The sequence below is a fragment of the Papaver somniferum genome, chromosome 4 (genome assembly GCF_003573695.1).
Source record: "Papaver somniferum cultivar HN1 chromosome 4, ASM357369v1, whole genome shotgun sequence".
NCBI classification, from domain to species: Eukaryota; Viridiplantae; Streptophyta; class Magnoliopsida; order Ranunculales; family Papaveraceae; genus Papaver; species Papaver somniferum.
This window is the reverse complement of record NC_039361.1, coordinates 104,721,034-104,745,220: the sequence shown is the minus strand read 5'-3', so window position 1 is coordinate 104,745,220 and position 24,187 is coordinate 104,721,034. Positions and strand designations below refer to the sequence as shown.

At 35.9% G+C, this 24,187-nt stretch overlaps 3 protein-coding genes, 1 long non-coding RNA gene, 1 other non-coding gene and 2 pseudogenes across 5 annotated transcripts; 4 read left to right on the top strand and 3 right to left on the bottom strand.

Moving 5' to 3' along the window:
• Positions 1-2,791: 2,791 nt before the first annotated feature.
• On the bottom strand, positions 2,792-7,195 carry LOC113272929 (annotated as a pseudogene).
• Positions 7,196-7,485: 290 nt separating this feature from the next.
• Positions 7,486-7,557, top strand: TRNAG-UCC. Its single transcript has one exon. It is a non-coding gene; the product is annotated as a tRNA-Gly (tRNA).
• A 652-nt stretch (positions 7,558-8,209) lies between these two features.
• LOC113272928 (transcription factor bHLH91-like) lies at positions 8,210-9,738 on the top strand. Its single transcript, XM_026522714.1, has 3 exons — positions 8,210-8,989; positions 9,115-9,534; positions 9,658-9,738. The coding sequence occupies exons 1-3, from the start codon at positions 8,210-8,212 to the stop codon at positions 9,736-9,738; spliced, it is 1,281 nt and encodes a 426-aa protein (XP_026378499.1).
• Positions 9,739-10,415: 677 nt separating this feature from the next.
• On the top strand, positions 10,416-13,726 carry LOC113274133 (annotated as a pseudogene).
• Positions 13,727-13,909: 183 nt separating this feature from the next.
• Positions 13,910-14,740, bottom strand: LOC113272926 (putative ubiquitin-conjugating enzyme E2 38). The gene has a single exon (XM_026522713.1). The coding sequence runs from the start codon at positions 14,738-14,740 to the stop codon at positions 13,910-13,912; it is 831 nt and encodes a 276-aa protein (XP_026378498.1).
• Positions 14,741-18,669: 3,929 nt separating this feature from the next.
• On the top strand, positions 18,670-20,695 carry LOC113276238. Its single transcript, XR_003324199.1, has 2 exons — positions 18,670-18,889; positions 20,042-20,695. It is a non-coding gene; the product is annotated as an uncharacterized LOC113276238 (long non-coding RNA).
• A 441-nt stretch (positions 20,696-21,136) lies between these two features.
• LOC113272925 (probable ubiquitin-conjugating enzyme E2 25) lies at positions 21,137-22,461 on the bottom strand. Its single transcript, XM_026522712.1, has 2 exons — positions 22,168-22,461; positions 21,137-21,835 (listed from the first exon to the last, which is right to left on the bottom strand). The coding sequence occupies exons 1-2, from the start codon at positions 22,459-22,461 to the stop codon at positions 21,137-21,139; spliced, it is 993 nt and encodes a 330-aa protein (XP_026378497.1).
• Between the last annotated feature and the right edge of the window lie 1,726 nt (positions 22,462-24,187).

Genomic DNA, 24,187 nt, shown 5'->3' with positions numbered 1-24,187 from the left:
AGCTCAACTACACTTTCTATCCTAATCCCAGACTTATCTATAAGTAGACTAGAAATCAAGACTTATAGTTTTGGCAACTAAACTTGACAAACAAACTTGATATAACAACACTTGCGAGTTTGACCGAGTAGTGCTCTAACAGAACCTATGCTTGGTTTGAGTACGCGAACCTATGTTTTGAGTTTGGGAACCTAGTGGAGAGAGAAAGATTCATGAACCCAATCTTACTTAAGTTCACAAACCTAGTTTTTGAGTTTGTGAACCTTGATTAGAAAAGATTCTCCCGATACTTTTCCAATTAAGTGCGTTAACCTAAAATCTTAGGTTTGTAAATCTAAAGGTACAAACGTCCAAAAACTTCTTTCAACAATTTTTGTACTTTCTGTAATACTCTCACTTTTAGCATGGTGCATGCTCAAAGATACGTCATTTTAATGAGATGAAGCGTCATCTCAAGACAATGTTGTGTACTCAGAGGAATATTGGTTAAGGGCCAATATAGAACCATCATGGTGCATTACACAGGTTACATTGGCTAAGAGGTAATATTGCATTATCATGGTGTATCCCGTCAGTGGTGGCTGCCCCGCAGGAGATGTTGCACCATCATGGAAGATTACTTTAGTGGGTGACTGGCCGAGAGCATTGTTGCACCATGATAGCGCATCATTCAAGTTGGTTGTCGGGCCAAAACTGGATCTTTCACCACCATGGCGCATTACTCAGGATGCATGGAAAAACGACCATGAATAGTGAAGCAAGCATGTTAACTGGTCCCCAATTTTTAGTTGTAAAAATGTCAATAATACATATACATGGAGGGATAGTTGGTTGAAGGTGCATATACCGTAGACGCACTAGTAAGATTCAAAGCTTAGCCAGTAAATCTTATGTGAAAGCATTATCATGACGCGTTACTTACTCGAGAGAGCTTCTTGATGCTTAGGCATCATTGTTGCGGCGTTGAGAGTGCAGCACCACGGTGAAAAATAAAGGAAAGGCAAATGCAAATTCTTACTTATCGTTTGCAAAAGACCATTTGGTCTAAGCGGACTAGGCTATGCTTGGCTTTTGTCCTTGCAATACGAGTTGGTTTTAGTTGCTCGTCCCGAAGACTTATGAATTACATAATGTTCTTCATCCCTTATTCGTAGGGTATGTATGCAGCCGCAATAAGTTGCAGCATTAAGGTCCAACATTTTTGTCACTCATATCATCTAACTGGGGATATGATTGTGATATTTTGGTAACTCGTATCATCTGGATCGGTATTGCGATGCAAGCAATGATTGTTGCCATGCTTGTTGAGATAGTCACATTCCTTGGATGCTCATGAGCCTGAATGATAAACCCTTGGCTCGAGAAAGACCAGTATATGCTTTCTGCTCAATGCCAAAGCGAAGTAAGGACAAAAATAAGATTGCAATGGTCCATGCGCAAGTCCAAGGCATGCATTATGCCTGGACGGTACTCAGAAGCCAGTGATGCACTTAAGGAAACATGCTTGCGAAGCATGCTTGTAAATGAACATGCATTTTCCTGGTGCAACCCTCGAGTACGATATTCTCCTCATCGAAAACAATCCCTAAATCTCAATTAAAATAACCGATTCATCCAATTCTTGATGTATTAATAATTATTTATTAAAAACTCCCTAATAGCATAAAGTTTATTAACAATAAATCAAATAAACACAAAACCTGTATTTTACTAGTTCCTCTTGATTGCTTTGATACGCATTACAAAGTACTTTTGATCTAAATGGATGGTGACCAAGTTCAGTAATCTTTGTTCAGTTGCGAGAAAGAGATCTTGATTTCAAATAATTGATACTTGATGTTTTGGTCTTTTCTAATTTTGGTAACTTTTGTTGTATATACTTTTTTTTCTATTAATCGTAACATCAAACTAATAGTGATAATTTTTTGCAGGAATTGCTCAGCTACCACGATCGTAGCAATGTCACAACCTCTGGGAATAACCACTATTTTAGTGGAGATATATAGAGCATGCTTATGGTGGTTAGAACAACAACATACAATAGATAAAAATCTGACTCACGAAACCTATTCACCATCATACAATGCACTACATCTATAGAGATGCCAACTATGCGGCGGATGCACCAGCAAATCGGGCAGTAGACAGACGTCATCGGGAATTCTTTGAAACCACCTATAAGAAATATATATAAATACACGCTTTTTAAGACAATATGTAATTGACGACTCCGTGGGTGTGGGGGTAACATACTCATACATTATTTCTTTTTAATTTAAATTAATAAAATATGTTTCAGATAATAGTGGGACTTTGTTAACATATGATCTTCTGCCAATAATGGACTTACTGGGTCTGGGATGGAGGATATTTAAATTTGTTTAAAGAGAATTTCTTAATGCAGTGAATTCTAATTTTCTTATGTAAAAGCATCCGCACTAGTTACATAACAAACAGATTTAACAGCTATAAAGTATGACTATCAACAAGAATAATGGTAAACACTATGTCACAACACTACTTACACGATAAAATAATAACAACAACAAGAAAAATAAAATTATTGGGCCTCAGCAAATTGAGGCTGTAGGCAACAGCCTAGCTGGCCTAGTCCATAAGACGGCTCCGGTCTGACACGCACTTTTTCGAGTACAATGGGTGTACAATTACTATCAATTCCGTTTAGGAAGCCAAGGGTGTCGAACAAAATGCTAGGATATCCATTGTGTAAGATGCTTTATCATATCTTTTACAGTCTAAAATAATGAAGCTTGAGGCTTTCAACTTTTAACTAAGAACTTGAAATGGCGATGGTGGCATTCATATCCGCTAGACATTCAGTAAGAAGACCGAGAAATGTATGCATGAAAAAATCATCAATAGGTTGGACAGTTGCAACTCAGCTAACCTGCATTTCCCTTCTTTATTCAATCTTTCTCCTTCTCCTTTTCTCATAGTTCCCACTGATTCCTCAGACGTCAATACTGTCCAAACTATCAATGGAGGAGCTTTATAAACACTACCAACCGAAAACCAAAACTTGGCCTTGAATTCAAGATTAACCTGTTGGATTAACTTCAACATAGAAGTCACTAACAAGCTGGTTAGGACAAGATTAGGAAATTGATGTAATCCTAAGGGAATTAGAAGTCATCTAGTTCTAAGAAAAGGAAAGACATGTAATAAGGTAATAGGACTAGGAAAAGGAATTCATAGTTCTATATATATATGATCACCAAAGTTGTGGTTGATCATATGAGCAAGATTAGAGCTTGTGTTTAGTTTTGAGAGATTTTCTAAACATCAATAAAGAGAGTTGTCTTTATATAAGCTAAGTTTCATCTTGCAATTGCCATTAATTGGTATCAGAGCTTGTTTCTGAGCCATGGAAAACGAAACCACCATTGTGGGTGCAAAACAGTTCACGCCACCATCAATACAAGTTCCAATCCTCAACGCCACAAACTACACAGTATGGGCCATGAGAATGAAGGTACTGATGAAAATCTACAAATTTTGGGAAATAATTGATCCCGGTACATTGGACCCAGACAAAAACAATGTTGCCGTTAGATTACTCTTTCAAGCAATACCAGAATGTCTTGTTCTACAAGTTGGTGAACAGGAAACTTCAAAGAAAATTTGGGATGCAATAAAGGCACGTAATCTCGGAGCTGATCGAGTTAAAGAAGCCCGTCTGCAAACCTTAATGTCTGAATTTGAAAGAGTGAAGATGAAAGACACTGATACTATTGATAGCTTTGCAGGAAAGCTATCAGAGATAGCCTCAAAAGCTGCGTCACTTGGACAATCCATTGATGAAGATAAACTGGTAAAGAAGTTTCTCAATAGTTTACCAAGATCCAAGTATATTCATATCATAGCTTCTCTCGAACAATTCTTAGATTTAAAGAAGACTAGCTATGAAGATATAATTGGAAGATTGAAAGCATATGAAGAGAGAATCCTTGATGAAGAAAACAATGGAGAAACTCAAGGAAAACTCTTGTACACAAACTCTTACTAACAAAACTCTGCGACAAGAGGAAGAGGTCGTGGAAGAGGTGGTAGAGTAAACAAAGGCCGAGGAAGGGGAGGAAGGTTTAACTCACAAGATAGAACAACAAGTCAGAATGATCAAAACTAAGGGAAAGAAAAGAAGGATAGATCAAACATTATTTGTTACAGATGTGATAAACCAGGACACTTCTCCTATGTATGCCTTGAAAGAATACAAAAGATGGAAGAAGCAAACAAGAATGAAACAAGGGAAGCAGATACAACTCTTTTCATGCACGAAGTTGTATTCTTAAACGAAGGAAAACTAATACCAAAGAACTACGAATCAAAGAATGGAGAAGAAGGAATCTGGTATTTAGATAATGGAGCCAGCAATCACATGACTGGTAAGAGACACCACTTTTCTGAACTCAATGAGAAAATCAAAGGACAAGCGAAGTTTGGGGATGGATCTTCTGTAGAAATTGAAGGGAAAGGATCAATTCTATTTCAGAGCAAGACCGGAGAACAGAAGCTTGTCACAAACATCTACTTCATCCCAAACTTACAAATCAACATTCTAAGTTTAGGACAAGCTACAGAAGTTGGATGTGATGTTAGAATGCGACAAGATTATCTAACAGTTCATGACCCAAGTGGAAGACTTTTAGTTAGAGTCTCACGCTCACAGAATAGAGTCTACAAGATAAGTCTCATGATTGGAAGGCCATTGTGTCTGAATATGAGACTGGAAGATCAGACATGGAAGTGGCACGCAAGGTTAGGACACATAAGTTTCAGAACCTTAAAAACTATGTCTCAGAACAAGATGGTTCGAGGGCTACCACAGATAAACGATGAATCAAAGATCTGTGAATCATGTTTAGTTGGGAAACAAACGCGTCAAGGTTTTCCAAAAGCAACAACATTCAGAGTGGTAGTAAGTCACGACGTGGTGTTTGATGAGACAACACATTGGAACTGGAAAGAAACTAATGATGGACCAAGTAGGGATCCAGGAATGTTTCACATGAGATGGGGTCAAGTAATTGATGAAGGCGAAGGACCCATAATCATCAATACCAATGGAAACAATGATGTTAATCAAGAAGAAGACGAGAATAATGAAAACGCTGAGAATAACGAAGAAGTAGAAGAAGAAGAAGAAGAGATCGATGAAATAACTCAACCCATTCCACTGCGAAAATCAACAAGACAGATACAAAAGCCACAGTATCTGGAGGATTATGTTCTTCAAGCTACAGAAGAATGTGAGATAATGCTACTTTCTGTTAATGATGAACCAAGGAATTTTCAGGAAGCAAAGGTCTCGACTAAATGGACACAAGCATGTAGAGAAGAAATTATTTCAATCAACAGAAACAAGACTTGGTTTCTAGTTGATAAGCCAGGTGGGGTAAAAGTGATTGCAGTCTATGTAGATGATCTATTTTTGACTGGCAACTCCCTTAAGGTGATCAATGAGTTCAAGAGAGAAATGTCATCAAAGTTTGAGATGTCAGACCTCGGAAAACTCACTTATTACCTTGGCATAGAAGTCCATCAAGGAGTAGATGGGATTCAGATTAAACAAGAAGCTTATGCAAGGAGAATTCTGAAAGAAGCAGGACTTGAAACTTGTAATCCAACTAACATACCAATGGAGTTTGGACTTAAAGTTTCAAAGGCACAAGAAGAAGCAGATATTGATTCAACGAGTTATAGAAGAAATGTTGGACGCCTTAGATACTTATTACACACAAGATCAGATTTGGCTTTCTTTGTGGGAGTAGCAATCCGTTATATGCAGAGTCCACGCAAGTCTCATGGTGATGTAATAAAGCAGATATTGAGATATCTAAGAGGAACAATCAGCTGTGGATTGAAGTATGGTCGAGGAGGATCAAAAGAAATTGTTGGGTATAGTGACAACAGTCATAATATTGACCAAGATGATGGAAAAGGTACAACTGGTCATATATTTTATCTAGGTGAAGTACCTATTACATGGTGTTCACAGAAGCAAGACACTGTAGCCCTCTCATCCTGTGAAGCTGAGTTTATGGCCGCAAAAGAAGAAACTAAACAATCAATATGGCTTCAAGAACTGTTGGGTGAAATCAAAGGAAGAGAACCTGAAAAAGTTCTCATCAAGATTGATAATAAGTCTGCAATTGCACTCACTAAAAATCCAGTGTTTCATGGGAAGACGAAACACATTCACAAAAGGTATCATTTCATACGAGAATGTATCGAGAAGGAGATCATCAACGTTGAACACATACCTGGAACTGAGCAGAAAGCAGATATATTTACAAAGGCATTAGCTCGGATCAAGTTTGAAGAAATGAGACAACTGATTGGAGTACAAGATATGTCACGGGTAAGGTTGAAGCTTAACGGGGAGAATGTTGGATTAACTTCAACATAGAAGTCACTAACAAGATGGTTAGGACAAGATTAGGAAATTGATGTAATCCTAAGGGAATTAGAAGTCATCTAGTTCTAAGAAAAGGAAAGACATGTAATAAGGTAATAGGACTAGGAAAAGGAATTCATAGTTCTATATATATATGATCACCAAAGTTGTGGTTGATCATATGAGCAAGATTAGAGCTTGTGTTTAGTTTTGAGAGATTTTCTAAACATCAATAAAGAGAGTTGTCTTTATATAAGCTAAGTTTCATCTCGCAGTTGCCATTATAACCTACAAAAACACAAGCAGCAAATAAATTCAACAACATACATAGCTTGAACCCAATAGAAAAATGAACAGATAATTCAGAAACCTGTCAAACTAGATATATACCTTTCCGGTTTCTTCATCGATTATGCCTTGAAAAAGCTCTGGAGAAATTTCAATCTTCAAAAAAGGTGGCAATGGAAATCCTAAGAACGTGGTAGTCTTAGAATTCAAGGGCGGGATGTAAAGTGTTCGTACATCAAAATTAATTGAAACTTCATTGGAACCATTTGTTTCATTTTTAGTACCCATTCCAACTCCTATACCGCCTTCAGCATTGTATACAAAATCAGGAAATATTGAAATCCCAAGTTTGCAGGAGTTTTGAGTAATGAAATTTACATTGTAAATACTAGTTTTTGGATCTTGAGTTTGTGTTGAAGTAGTAATTGGTTCTTGATGGTTTTGACTAAGAGAGGAGGAAACTATGGGGAAGGATTTTTGCTTTGTTTGGATTTAAATTAGTAGTTTGGGTGTCTTGGTAAATATTTTTGAGATGTTTGGAGAAAATGAATTCATCTTGCAACCCATTTTTTTGTAGTGTTTTGGATTGAATATTAGGAGATGAGTTCATGTTCATCATGAATAAGATTCGTCTTATGAGGTTATACAAGTTTGGTTGATTTGGTTGATTTTAGTGAAATTAGTTGAAATGTAGCTTGAGGTTGAGAATTTTATTGGTCACCTTATCATCTTTGAACATGTTAATTGTATAAAAATTTTGTTCAGAACAGTCACCAACGGCGTTTGTAGTCCAACGGTTAGGATAATTGCCTTCCAAGCAATAGACCCGGGTTCGACTCCCGGCAGACGCAATCAAATATTTTTTTGCATTCTTCATTTTCATTATTTGAAAATCTCAGTTGGGTTAGTTTTGGGTATGCTTTGGGTTAGGTTAGATGAAAGTCATGACATCTCTGTCCAAAAGATATCCTCTGTAACTGAATTTTTTACAGCTTTTAACACTTTATTATGTGTTCTAATACTTTTACCAATATATTCTCGAGTCATTGCGGTTACCTTCTTTAAGTACTCTTGTGACTTGTGTTGTATGGTTGATGCCCAACTTGGAATATATAGAAGTAAGTAAAAATGTTCAAGCAACGCGCGAGCCCTTGACTTCATCAAGGGTATGAATGATATTAAAAATGAATACTGTGGGTAATCTCTAGTACCTAAGCAAGTACATTGTTGAGTAGTTATGATTTTCCTCATGCATATAAACTTCACAACAAACTCATCATGTCGTTAAAACAAACTAATCTCACTTTGGTACTACAATTCAACCTCTAGGGAATCTCATAACTACTTTATCAACCAATAAAAAAAAGAAAAAACTGGTTCTCTAGATAGTACTACATAGACATAATAATAGTATATAGCTTTTCAAGACTCTTTGTTTTTGTCCAACTGTCAAAGAGGGAGAGTTTTCGACAAGGAATTTCACAATCAAAGCTACAAAAAATGATGTATGATCATAGTGAAACCCATTACTTTGATCCTCATTCCATACAAGTTGGAGTACAAAACGAATCCACTTTTGCCGCTGCGGTGATGGATTTTCAGCTAGACCAAAAATTTAATAATGCGCATTTGATGCAAGAAGTTATCGTTATTGAAGATGAGCCTAGTCCGGTTCAAAGTGTCTCTATAGATTGCAACATTCATAATCATCATGAGCTTTATCAAGAGATGCAAGAAATGCAAGAACCAAATACTCAGTATAACCAACAAGAACAATTTTATGATCAGCAACAAATTGATCAGTTACAACATTTATCAACTGATGGCATCGACTTATCGACGAGTTTACCTAACTTTTATCTGGAAATATTTGGAGAATCTAGTTATAATAATGAAGTTATTAACGAAGGAGAAAACAGGTCGGGGTCGATCGATGTTTTGTACGAAAATGATCCTGTATCACTTAATTTGAACAATCTTCCTCCACAACCTCCACTTAGAGAATCGTTTGAAGCTTTGCCGCAAAACTATGGTGTTAGTAGTTCATTGTTTGGTGGTGATAATAATGGAATGAAACAATTCGAGAGCTTGGTATCGGATTTTAAACGCGAAATGAATAACAACATTCATGGTGTCGGTGGAAGCCGTGGAAGGAGTACAAATGGTTTGGGAATAGCTAGCCATGGAAACAAACAACACATTACAAGTACTGAGAAAATGAAACGAGAGAAATTGGGTGATCAGTTCAAAGCTCTGAGTTTACTGGTGCCTAGTCCTAGCAAGGTACGTACGTGCAATTATACATTTTTTTCTTATGAAATTATAATTTTTTTTGTTCGGGTATTTCGAGTAGTATTAATAGGTTTTTATGTATTGACATTGTTCTGATTTGTGGTTTTATTGCCAAGAAGCCTGATAGAGCTTCAGTTCTGGCAAGTACAATTGATTACATAAATGAACTAAAAGGAACAGTTGATTACTTGAAAGTATTGGTTGATAACAAAAGAAACGCGAGAAACAAGAAGTCTAGAATCGAGAATGAAGCAGTAGCTGGAGATATGCCAACTTCAAGTATGAATATGGATCGAGATCAAAACTTGTTCAATGGACAAGTAAGAAGTTCATGGTCTCAAAGGAAATCTAAAGACGCTGAAGTAGACGTTCGGATTATCGATGGTGATGTAACCATTCGGCTAATAGTTCAGCGACCAAAGATGATTAATTTGTTGCTGAGCGTTTCAAGTATTTTCGACGAGCTTCAGTTGGATTTACTTCACGTCTCTAGTGGTTGCATTGGGGACTACTACAGCTTTTGGTTCAATACTAAGGTCAGTGGAGCTTTTTTACTACAAAATTTCAGAATTGAACCTAGTTAGTCGTTATGCAGCTGGTTTTGAATTGCAAACCATTTGTTAATAAGGAAACCATGATTTTTGTAAATTGTGGTGCAGATTCTTGAAGGCTCTTCAGTGTTTGCAAGTGCAATAGCCAAGAAACTGATTGAAGTGGTGGAGAAAACGATCCAGCATTAATAACTAAGAGCTCATGCTAAGTTGACTAGCAGACCGAGAAATAAAACATTGTCAAAACTGAATTTTCTAAATGTTCTTAAAAAGTTTAATTAAATGTCTTTTTGTTCAGAAGGATTATGTTTAATTTATTAGTATATTTCTCGCATACTTTATTGTGATCAATGGTTAATTTAATATAAATCTATCAAGGCAGTGTTCTATAGTGTTTACTCGGTTTATTAATTGTTGATCTATTCGAAGTCAAATTTCGTCTACAAGTACCATTTGATCAAAAAATTTAGTAGAAAACGATCAGTTTCATACCTGTTTTAATCTAGCTGCCCATCCAGTTGTGAATGCATTCTAGCAGTAATTCAAACACATCATGTGGAAAATAAAACATAGTCATTCAAATATATAGCTTCGGCCCTGAGGGTCCTGTCTGTGCGATCGCATATGTCAAATAAAATCTAAATCAACTTATTTTGTTACCAAGAATAAATCATTCTTTAAAAATCGGTGGCCATGATTGCGTCTGTTTCTTTGTCGTACGTACCCATCAAAGACTTGGTTTTCCTTCATTTTGATTATTATTCCGGTGGATCATTTTGACTCACATTTTATTACAAATGGAAGACAAAAATAAGCTTACTCTAATAGCTTTCATCTTGATTAATCCGGGTTTGCCTGATTATTATTTGTGTAAAGAATGGACGACAATTCATGGCTTTTTCTTTGTGTTCTAGTTTTGGGTTTTCTCATGTGCAGCCCCATCATACAATTGCTTTAGATACAATCTCTATAGATGATTCTCTAACTGGAGATCAAACAATCATATCAAAGGGTGAGACATTCGAACTGGGTTTCTTCAAATCAAGTAAGTCTCAGAATCATTACTATATAGGTATTTGGTACAGGAAAATCTCAGTTCAAACTATTGTTTGGGTTGCTAACAGAGATGAACCAATTCTTGATCCATCTTCTTCAAAATTAACACTTCTAGATGGAAACTTAGTTTTACTACATAATTCAAGTAACATACCAATTTGGTCTACCCATATAGCTTCAAACTCTCTGACTACACCGGAAGTCGTTCTCGGCGACGACGGAAATCTTGTTTTAAAAGATGGGTCTAATCCATCAGTTACCATTTGGCAGACTTTTGATTATCCAACTGACACTTGGTTGCCTGGTGGAAAACTAAGGTTCAATAAGAAAACTAACCAAAGTCAGAAACTTAATTCTTGGAGAAATCTTGAAGATCCAGCCATGGGGTTTTACAACTTAGTATCAGATTCAGGACGGAGTGGAAATATTCAGTTTCTTATATATTGGAACAACTCAAAACTATCATGGGATAGTGGGGAGTGGGATGAAAAATCAAACACTTTTCTTTTAGCTCCTGAGCTGAAGTTAGATTTTAATGTCATTTATAGTTATGTTTCAAATGTAAATGAGAGTTATTTTACTTATTCACTCTACAACAATGCTATTATGTCTAGATTTGTTATTGATATTTCTGGCCAAATCAAGCAGTTTGTATGGTCAGAAGGAACAAAAAAGTGGAATTTGCATTGGGTTCAACCGGAACAATCATGTGATGTTTATGGTACTTGTGGACCTTTCGGCAATTGTAACCTGGATAGGCAGAAGTGTGAGTGTTTGCCGGGTTTCGTCCCACGATCTTCTGAAGATTGGAGTCAACAAGATTCAACTGGCGGCTGTGTTAGGAGCACATCTTTGCAGTGTAGTGAAGATAGTTTTTCAGCAATCCCAACCTCAAATTTCCCGGATAACCCCCGCCTTCAACAAGTGCATAGCGCTGAAGAATGCAAATCAGCTTGCGAGGATACATGTTCTTGCAATGCTTATGCTTTTGACTCTCGATGTCGATTGTGGGATGGAGATATAATAAATTTCAAAACTATTGCGTCATCTCGTAGCCAACCAGAAATTTTCCATCTCAAACGTGCAGCTACCGAAGGTAACGTAATATGCATCCTTTGTTAATACAAGAAGATAATAGGCAGCTCCTCGAAAATCGAAATATTATGAATTTATGATGTTTTAGCAGCATGCCTAGAGTTAATTTGTGCATACTGCGTCTTCAAAAATTTCAGTGAGAAAGACAAAGGCGGAAGTTTGGAAGATCGTCGTGCCTGTTTTCATTTTGTTAGCAACTGTCATGGGCGTCTTAGGATACATTTATCTGTCCAAGAGAAATAAGACTAATAAAAGAGGTAAAACATACCTTTTCTTTCCTTTTGACAGGGGATACTGCATTATATGAAATCAACACAGTTAGTTTTGTTTTTGCGAGTATCACCAATAAATCTGGCCTAGTTGTAAATTACGTTGTCTTATTCATCAAGCTTCATTTCTTCCTTTGTTTATGAATTACGCAGGAAGGTTAATAGGACTCAAAGGGGTGTTAACTAGTTTTTTGAAATACAATCTAAATACAAACATGTTTGATGATAGTGAAACAAAAGGAGACACACATGAATTGCAAATATTTAACTTCGCTTGTTTATCCAACGCTACAAACAACTTCTCCTTGAAAAATAAATTGGGGGGAAGGAGGTTTCGGGCCAGTTTATAAGGTAAGATTACATATTTTTAATTATTATTGGAATAGTGGTCAAATTACTGGACATTTCTAATTAATTAACCCATTATATGGAGGATGGTTTTTAGGGAAGATTGCAGAATGAGCAGGAAATAGCAGTGAAAAGATTGTCTAAAAGCTCTGGACGGGGTATTGAAGAGTTCAAGAATGAGGTTCTATTGATCTCCAAACTTCAACACCGTAACCTTGTCAAACTGTTGGGTTGCTGCACTGAAGGAGAAGAAAACATGTTAATATATGAATATATGCCCAAGAAAAGCCTGGATGCATTTCTATTTGGTTTGTTTGCTTTCTATCTTTGCTACCAAATCTGCTTGAAGGCTGGCCTTGCATGTGAAACATTCTGAATTTTTTTTTCATATTTGTTCCATCTTTCATATATGCTAATTCAAGAATTTTATTACTGACAACAGATCCAAGGAAAAAAGCACAACTAGATTGGGAAAAGCGCTTCAATATTATTGGAGGAGTTGCTCGGGGCCTTCTTTACCTTCATCGTGATTCTCGTTTAAGAATTATTCATAGAGATCTTAAAGTTAGTAACATTCTATTGGATGAAAACATGACCCCAAAAATTTCAGACTTTGGAATGGCGCGGATATTTGGTGGTGACCAAATTATAGCTAATACTAATCGGGTTGTTGGCACATTGTGAGTTAATTATCTCCATGTTTCCCAAGTTGTCCTCTTAAATTTCAATTACATTTATTTAGTTACCTATCTATTATATGACGCGTCTTCACAATCAAATGCAGTGGTTACATGTCTCCAGAGTACATAATGGGAGGCACATTTTCGGAAAAGTCGGATGTCTTTAGTTTTGGAGTGTTGATACTAGAAATTGTGAGCAGCAAGAGAAACCATAGCTTTGACAATCCTGAGCAACCTTTCAACAACCTTCTACTTCATGTAAGTATAAAACTAATTACTCTTCGTTATATGAGTTTATGAATATTAAAACTAATTACTCTTCGTTATATGAGTTTATGAATATTAGCTCATATAATTTAAATTGTGTTTCAGACTTGGAGACTGTGGAATGAAGGCAAATGGTCAGAGGTTGTCGATGAGGCTTTGGGCAATTTGTATTGTCCATTAGAAGTGATAAAATGCATACATATTGGTCTGTTATGTGTTCAGAATAGAGCAGTAGACAGGCCAAACATGGCTGAAGTGGATCTCATGCTTGTCAGTGAAACTGATCGTCCAGCTCCAAAAGAACCTCCATATACTTGCCCAACATCATCATATAAGCCGGGATCCAATAACAATATCACTTTCACTGCGGTTGAAGGTCGAAAGGATCCCAGATCTTCATTTCTTTGGAACTGAATATACGCCACATGTACAATTACATTTAGATGACAATTGTCTGCCACTCGAAAGAACCAATTTCAATGTGTACTATTTTAGATTAATAAGCAATGGTCTTTAACACTTATACCAACAAAAAAAAATCACTCAAATACTAATCATTTAATTCAAAATACCAAGAAGATAACAATTATGGAAATGAGCAAAGGGAAATCAAATCCAAATAAACCACAAAGCAGAACTCCAGCATCATAAAACATACCGGTGAATATAAACAATCCCAAATAAGAGAAATGTAAAAGCCACAACCCCAAGTTTGAAGATTTTATGACGACGACGCATATTCTTACTAGTGTCTAGTCTCTTAATACTCTCAAAACAGGAACCATTCTCTACGAACGCATCCACAAGCCTTGGATAGAGATATCCGGCCTTTACCTGAAATATGTATGAGGACGTAGTCTTTGTTGCAGCAGTGATAGTGATATGATCACCAATTTCAGCTTGGCCATTAATATAAGCATTGAAAGCAACCAAAATAGTAATAGCGCGATTGCGGAAATGTTGACTAACAAACTTCTCAAAGAACTTCGGTGGACTATTAAGAATTGATACCATTGACTTACAACTCATGATAAATACATCTTCATTGTAACGCAAAGATCTGCTCTTATCCCATGCACCAGAACTAGAGTAACTTCCATAACCAGGTTCATTGAAATAGGGTTTGGCATTGAGAACTAGACCTTGAATTGATACTAAAACTTGTAGTATAGTTGATTGATATGGATTCCATCTTTGGCTCATAAGACCATCCCAAGTATTTAAAAGACTTAAACAAACATAACCATTTGAATATAAGTTAGGATTTAGTCTATGCCCGAAAGAACGATAGTAAACTTTTGGTGGTGATGCAGGGTAATTGGAAGGGACTTGAATATCAAAGAAGAATAAACCGTCATGGTAAGGGGTACGTGTTGGTCCAATGATCACCGCTCGTAAAAGATCGACTCTTTTTTCGTAAACCCTGACAAAGATGGAGTCAGGTAGATTTTTTTCTAAAATTCTCCACTCTTTCATTTTTTGCGTAGTGCTTGAAGGTGACAAAGATTTATTTGGCGAAACATATTAAAGGTCACTAGTGGAGTTGACTTCATCTGATGAGATGATATCAAATTGCTTGAATTTTCTTGGCATGGTTTCTGCTGATTACTTTGTTGTTATTGATGTTGTATCTAGGTTAGGTCCTTATTACTTGCTATGGCGAACCCTAGTAACAAACTGTTTTAAGGAAAAAAAATATGGTATACATCAAAATAGGATAAGTATATCAAAATAAAACTCTAAGTGCAAAGTTCTTATTGGTTAAATTTAGGAGCAAATCTGTTGATGTTGTAGACGCCAACCTATATTTCTTCTCTTCCCAAATATTTCTCGCCTCCTGCTATACCCCAAACACGCCAACATGAGGGAAAAAAGACGTAAAAGACACAACTAGGGGACCGTACAAGTTTCATCAAAATCTATGAAACCTACACGAATGCCATGAACCACCAATGACAGTGCGACAAAATTATATTTTCCGGCTTGACCCGAAATGGACATAATACATACTACATTTTCTCAAGTCTTGAGTTCGTAAATCCTATAGGAAGGTCCGTTGGAGTATCTTCTGCTTTTCTTTTTGATGATCATCCGTTGGAGTATCTTGGATCGGTTACTTTTAGAGTGGACTGTCTATCGTCTGTGCCACAGTTCTCCTTTCCTGCTTGTAACAAGTAAACTTGGATGATTATCACTGCAAGGCCACAAAGGAGAATTATACGCATAGTAAATATGTGAAAACAGCTTTAGTACGTACTACAGAAGTACAATGTTGACGATCAGCTGAAAGAAGAGGGAAAATGGCATTAAGGGGTTAACATTTTGCAGCTTTAGTCACTGATGGAGGAGCTGTAGCTAGTTCATCAAGTTGAAGTTCTTTCATGGACCTCTGTGACTCTACCGTGAGTTTTTTTTTTTTGTTTTCCTTTTTGATCAAGCGGGATCAACCCATATACTCCCTCCGTCCCAAATTAGAAGACCAAGGTAGTTTTAAATTTTGTCGCAAAATGGATGACCTATATCATCAAACAATGAAATATTTCTAAAATTACCCATTTAATTGATTATAATTAGTATAAAAAATATGTAAAATTTGATAGTCATGTTTATATTCGTTACATAAGCGTTTTAAAAAGCTTTCAAATGGTATAAAGTTTACAAATATCCGTGGTATAATTTGAGAGATAAATCATTTCTAAATTTTGCTAGTAAATTACTTAAAAATTCTCTTATCTCCCCATTGTCTTAAGAATTGTGCAAACTGCAACTAAGTCATCTAATTTGGGGCAGAGGGAGTACATCTTTATTTTGGTTGCATTCTTGTTGATTAAACAAGATTCTACTAATCCAACTAGTAGGTCCTGTAGCCTTGGGAGGGAGTGGCGTGACTCATGTGAGAGTGTGCAAGAAACATGTATAATTATGACATTAGAGAAACAACACATGGAACGACAAGAAGAACATTGTAGAGAAAATAAAATAAATGATAAACAAAAAGAAACCAACACAACTTGATGATGAACATGTAATATCTTTGGTAGGTTTGTATCTTTGTTGTGTCTTCTTTTTCGACGATAAAAATGCTAGTACAGTGAATGTTCACTATCTTGTTCTTGTCGAGACTTATGAAACTGTGACCAATTTTAGAAAATCCTGATTTTGTATCAAATGTAAAAGCGTGTGTCCTATATTTATTGGTAAGTACGATAGTTTTACTTGATTGTTGTTCAAATAGTTTTGCCGGTACGTTATAGATCTTTTTTGCTGATCGACTAATTAAATTGATTGAGTAATGTAGATTGCAGATCTTGTTTGCTGAACACACAAAAGAAGGCTTAATCCCAATAGTTCCGAACAACGAACATAAGTTCCCAAGGGTTGGAAGGTGGGACGTGCAAACAACATCAAATTTCATATCTGAGACAAAAATGTCATAGTATTCAGCAAGTGTTTTGTATTACTTGTGTTATATTGTATTAAGTTACAAATGCAATTAATGGATACAAATCAATTTTGTCATGTGTGACTATACACATACAAATGAGCATCAGTTACGCATGCAGATCTCACCGTTGGATTCTATTGAAGTTTGTATTTAGCTTGTGTAAGAATGAGTTACACATACAAGCTAGTGTTTCAATATATTTTAGCTTGTGTAACTTGAAGTTAGAGATGTTAAATAAAAGTTACTATGTGCAGCAAATAAGTACTTAGCAACATTATTGAAAAATAACAATGTGTAACAAAAAGTTACATATGCATTTATCATGTGTATTTTATAGTTACGCATCCATATTTAATAGGTGTAAACCCAAGTTACACATGTATTTCCACTCTGTGATCAAAAGATACACACTGAATAAAAAAATAAAATAAAAATGCATTTCATCTGCGTAAAATAAATTTTGAATAAATTATCCTTGCACATAATCAATCGTTGCAGAAATAAAAGTTCGGTCATGCAAACCGACATGAAGAAAACCAAAAACAAATAATCCAAAAAAAAAAGAAAACCACACATAAACAGCAAAAGACGTACTTAGATTATTGTCTTCATCTTCTCAGATATGCAAAAATCTTCTCAAATCGAAATCGAAATTTGTAACCAAACAACTCGGTAATTGTTCTTCTTGTCCGGATGAAACAGATTCAATAGAATGAAAAACCCTAAGCCTATTATCGGAGCTCTGAAGCAGGAGAAGAAATAAGAGAAAAGCAAATTTGATTTTTGTTTTTGTTTTCAGTACAAAAATGGTATTAATATCGGAGAATAATTTTGGTATTAAAAATTTATGACGTCAGTTTTTCAGAAAAATTCAAATTGTAAAAATTTTGGGCCTAGAAACAATTTGAAAATATAGAATTAATAGTGAAGGATCCATTTTGTATTGTATGTTAATGTTGAATATATATTAAGTGGTGTCCAACAGTTTTCACTTTTTGAATGGCGACATGGACCTAACCAAAAATAGGTTACACGCTGAAACAAAGAAGCACGTAATGATTCCTTTCTGAAGCCAAAGTTCCAGCGCGAAACCATATTACCGGCTTTTGCTTGGATTCGAAAGTGGGTTGTCTCTTTCACAGGAACCATCTTGTGAATCACCATTTTTGTATATTGTATTCTTTTTGTTTTTAATTGGGCATTGATTCAACGACTAGGTGAATCCACTGTTGCCGCTGCCGCAATGGATTTTGAGCTAGAGCGGATTTCTAATAATGCCAATCACCATTATGGCATCCATTCATTTACTTGGTCGATTTTGACCTCATATTTTATGATAATCTGGAGAAATGTTGTGGTTTTTGAAGAATTACATTAGTAACATTTCTTTGAACAGGAAATTTAAAGTATGTCGTAGGAAAAAAAATAAAAAACTGTACTTCTTGAATATGTCTACAGACTCTACACCATTTGATCAAAAAAAGTTTGTAAACAAACAATCCTTATATTAGTTATTAGCTAGGCACTGCACATATCATAGGCTCTGGTATCATGAAACTTTTTAACAAAGATAATTGTAGAAAAGGGAAAAAGAAAAGGTTAATTGGAAAAATGTCCCATATTTCGATGCCCCATTAGAAAAATGCCACATAAAGTAAAAATTATGGAAAAATGCCTCACAGTCAACTTTTTCCATCCATATGCTGTTAAATAGTCAAAATGACGATATTGATCGGTCAATATCTCATCTGCAGAGATATTATTTAAGGGAAAAATTACCATATTAACCTTCTGCTGGTACCAGAAAATGGCAACGCTATAATTACTGTTTTACCATCCACACTTTATTTGATCCTGTTGTGACACGTGGATTTTGGACGGCTAGATCTCGTCCACATTTTACCCAAAAACTGGCCACACGTATATCACAATATTCTACCTCTCTCTTGTTGGTATCGATCTCTATCTTCTTCATCCAGACACCAGAACAGATTTGGAGAAACAACACAACCATAGGTTGCGATTCAAAGAAGAGAAGATGGTGAGGAGTTAATCAAGAGTATTTGACTTCTTATTTCGCTCTTCATCTCCTTCTTTTCTCTTTTCACAAACAAATAATAAGAAAAACAACTAGGGGTTGCGATTGAGAGAAGAATCGAAGAAATTGAGAAGGATAAACCGTAAGTTTTATGAAACCCATTTCTAGTTCTATTTGTTTTACTGAAATTTTGTGTTTATTTCTAGTTATTAAGTTTCGGTTGCACTCAGGGTTTCTTTTCAGATTTGGGTAAAATCAAAATTAGGGTTTCAAATGGTAAAATTAGGGTAACGACAACATTTGACAGGGCAGAAAGTAAAGCTCGGCTCTTATCAGCCTCTGTTAGGTATTAACACTTGAGATTACTTGAAAATTGAATGAGATTATTTGGAAATTTGTATGTTATGTCTTTGTTGGCCATGGTCTTTGTGTCACTTCTATATCATTTTCATGATGGAATGGTCTTTGCCTAATAATAATAATTCTATAATATTTTCCCTTAAATCTTTATTTTAATTCTTGTTCATGCCCTGTCTGTGGTATAGATATGTTCAGTTGACTGGTTACAGTCCAAGATTCTACAGTAAAATCCAGTCTAGATTTTCAAAGCTATACCAGTGAGTCTGTGAGAGAGAGATAGTGAGATACTACAATGAAGATTGATTATTATTTTTGTCACCAGAAATTAAGTAGCAGTCAGATTCCATCGACATGAAGAATCTAGCCCCTAGTTAGTAATTCGGGATTCGGCAAACGTACTGAACGGCAAACGTACGAGTATTATACGGTTTTGTAAAATTCAGATTCGGTCCAAAATTCGGTCAATGGGACGTGATTCGTCAGTAATTCGTGAAGTCTTTGAAAAGTAAAGCCCAAAAAATGAAGTCTTTGAAAAGTAGAAGCTAAAGAATTTATGGCGAATTAAACGGACGTATCATTCGGGATACGTAAAACTCGTGAACGGTTCGCGAATAATTCGGAAATGTCACATAATTCGCGACTTGGGCAAACGTACGCGAATAAGACGGTAAAATTCGTGATACGGAAAAATTCGCGAATGATTCGCGAACGAATCATTCGCGAACTTACTAACTAGGATCTAGAGCCTAGTTGTGGCTGTGAGCACTCACATAGTCTTATTTTAATTGTTGTGTGTTTCTTAAAATCATGTAATTACATCATGAATGTTTTAAGAATCTTTTTACTGTTTCTTTTTAGATATATATAAAGAATACCAATTCTAATTGTATCCTCCGCCTTTTCTGCATCTTCTATCTTTCTTTATCTTCTACAGGCAAAAACTAAAATCAGACATCCAGTGCTCTTGAGAGAACCATGTAGACCTTCTGTGAATAGGAAGTGGTCTGGAACAGAGATGGACAAACATAAAAATCCTAGATGTTGTACTAGATGTGATGGAAAAAATCACAACATATCTACTTGTCAAGGTGGAGCAGTTGGATCTAATCCTAAGAAGAAAGGAGCAAGAACAGAGTGTCAAGTTGATGGTGTGTCATTTGTTGAGAAAGCTGAAGAAATATGCAACATCTACTTCAACTGCTGCTACAAAGAAGACGTCAACATCGCCTTCTGCAGCTGCAGTTCCAAAGAGGAGTAAGAAGACCTCAACTTCTAATTTCACGGCAGGCTCATGTAGTGGTTCAAGTGTGACTGTTAACTTTAAACAGTCATTTAACAGTTCTGAGCTCTCTTCCAAAAGGCAGAGAAAGGCCAAGGTTCCTTATGATGTTTGATTTATTTTATTTTGTCTTTCTTTATGGATTGTGGTGTTTGTTAGGCATGGCTGGTGATGTTAATGTTTTGATGTTTCAACTGTTGTGCTCTTTTAGACATTAGTAGTGATGTTAATGTTTCTCTTTTTAGAGACAACTTTTAGTGGGAAGGTAAAATGCTTTTCGCTTGTTATACTGATTTTTCACTTAAGACAGTTCAGACTTGAATTTTTCGTTTCTTTTACTGATAATAAGATGTAGATGTAGATGTAGTATAGCTCAATATGGTGTACACGACACGCAGGTGATAATCTTAAAAGGTTGGGACACAGATGGAATTTCCTAAAAGGTGTTTTTTTTTTGGTAATAGTAGCTTCTCCATCCCCACCATCCATCAACAAACTTAATGCCACGCGTGTCAAAATCTGGAAGAAAGGGTGATTTTGTCTTTTAACCCGCACGTGTAAACCCACTCGTGTGCACTGTTTGACTGTTTAGCAGCACATAGATGGAAAAGGTGACGGTGGGGAACTTTTTCCCATGAATAAACTTTATTCATGGAACATTTTTCCTATGGGGTATCGAAATATGGGGCATTTGAAATATGGGGCATTTTTCCAATTATCCCAAAAAAGAAAAGAAATTATCGATGTTATTCAATTGAACTCAAAGTGCAGAGAAGGTATAAGTAATAACAACAAAAAGATATCTAGTCCAAATAAACTATAAAGCAGACCTCCAGCACCATGAGACTTTTTAACTAAAATAGTTGAATAAAAGACCAATATAAAAATCATCAACACAACAAGTTGACAGTTTCTATGTTCATGAACCGTATACTCACGTATAGTCTTACTAGTGTCTAGTAATTCAATACTCTCCACAGACGAACCATTCTTTATGAATGAATCTACAAGCCTTGGATATACAAATCCGGCCTCTGCCTTAAATGTGAATGAAGCCAAGGACGCAGTAATCTCTGTCGCAGCAGTGACAGTAATAGGATCACCAATTTCAGCCTGGCCATTAATATAAGCATTGAAAGCAACCAAGATAGTACTGGCGCGATGACGAAAATGTTGACTTACAAACTTTTCGAAAGACTGAGGTGGTTTCTTAAGAATAGACACCATTGTCTTACAATTCTTGATGAAAACATTTTCATGCACAGATCTTTTCTTAAACCATGAACTAGAATTAGCGAAACTTTCAAAGCCGGGAAAATTGATAAAGGGTTCGCCATTGAGAACTAGACCTTGAATAGATACTAAAACTTGCAGTATAGTTGATTGAGGTGGATTCCGTTTTTTGCTCCGATCGTCATTCCATGAAAATACTTTTGGTGGTGATGCAAGCTGGTTAGGACAAGATTAGGAAATTGATGTAATCCTAAGGGAATTAGAAGTCATCTACTTCTAAGAAAAGAAAAGACATGTAACAAGGTATCTTTCAGTTGCCATTAATCTGTTGTTAGGATCTTCACGGACCGCCGGACCCTACTTCTGGGTCCGACCATACATCACCGATACTGTCCCCACTTGACCACCTGTTGTAGCAGGTGTGGGGTTTCAAACTAAAAGGCCTCGGTGCTATGTAAGGAGATGCCCAAGCTTATTAGACACCACATGTACTTCCTCTTATTCCATGTGGGACTATCCTAGCTATATATATGTGGTGTTTATCGAACCACATACTCCAACAATGCAGGGTAATTTGAAGGGACTTGAATGTCAAAAAAGAATAAACCGTCGTGGTAAGGCGTACCAGATGGTCCAATGATCACTGCTCTTAAAAGATCAACTCTTCCTTTGTAAACCCTAACAAATATGGAGTCAGGTAGGTCTTTTTCTAAAATTCTCCACTCTTCCATTATAGCCTCAGTACTTGATGGTGACAGAGATCGCGAAACATAGTGATGGTCACTGATGGAGTTGAATTCATTGATTGAGATGATATCAAATTGCTTGAATTCTGTTGCCATGTTGTTTTTTCCATCCTTCAATTCGATTTTTATCTCGGTTAGGTCCATATTACTTGGCGAACCCTAGTAACTTCAAGAAAGCAGGATAAGTGTGTCGAAATACAACGGCAAAAGTGCAAGATTTAGATGGTAAAATTTAAAAGAAAATCTGTTTGATTTGATAGCCTCGATCCTCGAATATCGTAGACCCCAACTATATCTCCCCTCCTGTATCGAAAATGTAGAACGTTGGATAATTCCCCAAGATTATTCCCTAACAACCATTGACTTTCACACAAGATGTTTAACGAGATAAATTCCGGTCAGTGTAGAATTATCGGCTAAAATTTGGGATCTTTTTTTATATTAAAAAAGAGTATCTTCTCTACATAAATATTCTCTTTAAAATAAAGAAGAAAAACAAAATCAAACACTGCCTTTGGTCGGTAACCTAGTTATAAGCGGGGCTCCAACACCTCTCTGAATAGCGATGTCTAATTTATGAAAAATAATTCTCTACATTTTTTTTTCTTCTGAAAAGGCAAGGTTATATCGAAGAATAAAGTATTTACAACTGTACAAAGATTTGAGCTACAACTAGCTCACCCCCTTAAAGAAAGAACGAAGAATTACAAATCAATTATTGTTTGCCATAGAAATAAAACCTGCGTAATAGACAAGTTTGCAAGAGTGTTAATTGCCGAGTCGCATTCGAATTTGTGCACCCTCTAAACCGGATGTAGATTTCGACTTATAGTATTGGCGAAATAACTCGTGATTTTGCATTTTTGGTTTTAGTTTTTATGTTAGAATCCTAGTATTAGAACATCTTCAAGAGAAGGTGCAAAATATCCTATGTGGATTTTTAATTTAGTCATTTTATTATGGGGTCTACACATAGATTAAATACCTCATATCTAAAATACCATCTCCAAAAGTGAGAATTTCAAATTTTCAACCCTTAGAGCTTCTCCAATGGTCACTTGGTCAGCTTCATATGTGGCAATATGGGAAGACATCTTTTATCCTATTTTGCAACCAATTTTCCTAAATATGAGGAATAATAGAAATTCTTCTCCAACCCCTTGCATTTTAACCACTTCTTGGCCTAGCTGTAATCTCATTTACGCATTGATTAAAGATTTTATTTGATAAAAAAATAAAATTGTCATCTTTGAAATAGATTGAGAGGAAAATTGCGAGAAGCAAACACGAATAAAGTACTGCGACTGCATCAAAGAAAAAGAGTACTGAAATCTCATTGTTTAAGTGAAAGTCAAGATTCAAACTACTGTTCGTCGTGATCGAACCGAATCAATGAACAATACCCACAACAATTAATTTATGTGTTCTTCTGCACCCACAGATTAGAATTAAGTGTTCGAAATTAATCAATAAGGATCGGACAAAGTGAGATCAAAAGTGTAGCAATGGGAAGTGATAAGAGATAGTTTGTAAATTACAAACCCATGAACCCAAATAAAACTTATTAACTACTCCTGATCCCACCATAGGTTGTTAACTTAGTCTGTCGATGGAAGCTGATAGAAGGAAAAAGAAGTCACCCAATCGAAGATGATGTATCGATGAGTATATGATTAATATTTGGAGAGTATGATTTAGTGGTTCTCGATAGAAGAAGAAAAGAAGAAAGAAAAGGTTTTGTTCAAAAAAGAAAAAGAACAGCGAAAGAAAAATTACCGAGGGGAAATTTTTAGATTTTGATTCAGTAAAATTCTATGCAAAA

Bases quoted from the DNA above. Each gene is read 5' to 3' on its own strand.
- LOC113272928 (XM_026522714.1), top strand. From the start codon at position 8,210: ATGTATGATCATAGTGAAACCCATTACTTTGATCCTCATTCCATACAA. The intron at 8,990-9,114 runs GTACGTACGTGC...TTTATTGCCAAG, and splicing joins TGGTGCCTAGTCCTAGCAAG to AAGCCTGATAGAGCTTCAGT. The intron at 9,535-9,657 runs GTCAGTGGAGCT...ATTGTGGTGCAG, and splicing joins GCTTTTGGTTCAATACTAAG to ATTCTTGAAGGCTCTTCAGT.
- LOC113272926 (XM_026522713.1), bottom strand. From the start codon at position 14,740: ATGAAAGAGTGGAGAATTTTAGAAAAAAATCTACCTGACTCCATCTTT.
- LOC113272925 (XM_026522712.1), bottom strand. From the start codon at position 22,461: ATGGCAACAGAATTCAAGCAATTTGATATCATCTCAATCAATGAATTC. The intron at 21,836-22,167 runs GTTCGATAAACA...TGTCCTAACCAG, and splicing joins CTGCATTGTTGGAGTATGTG to CTTGCATCACCACCAAAAGT.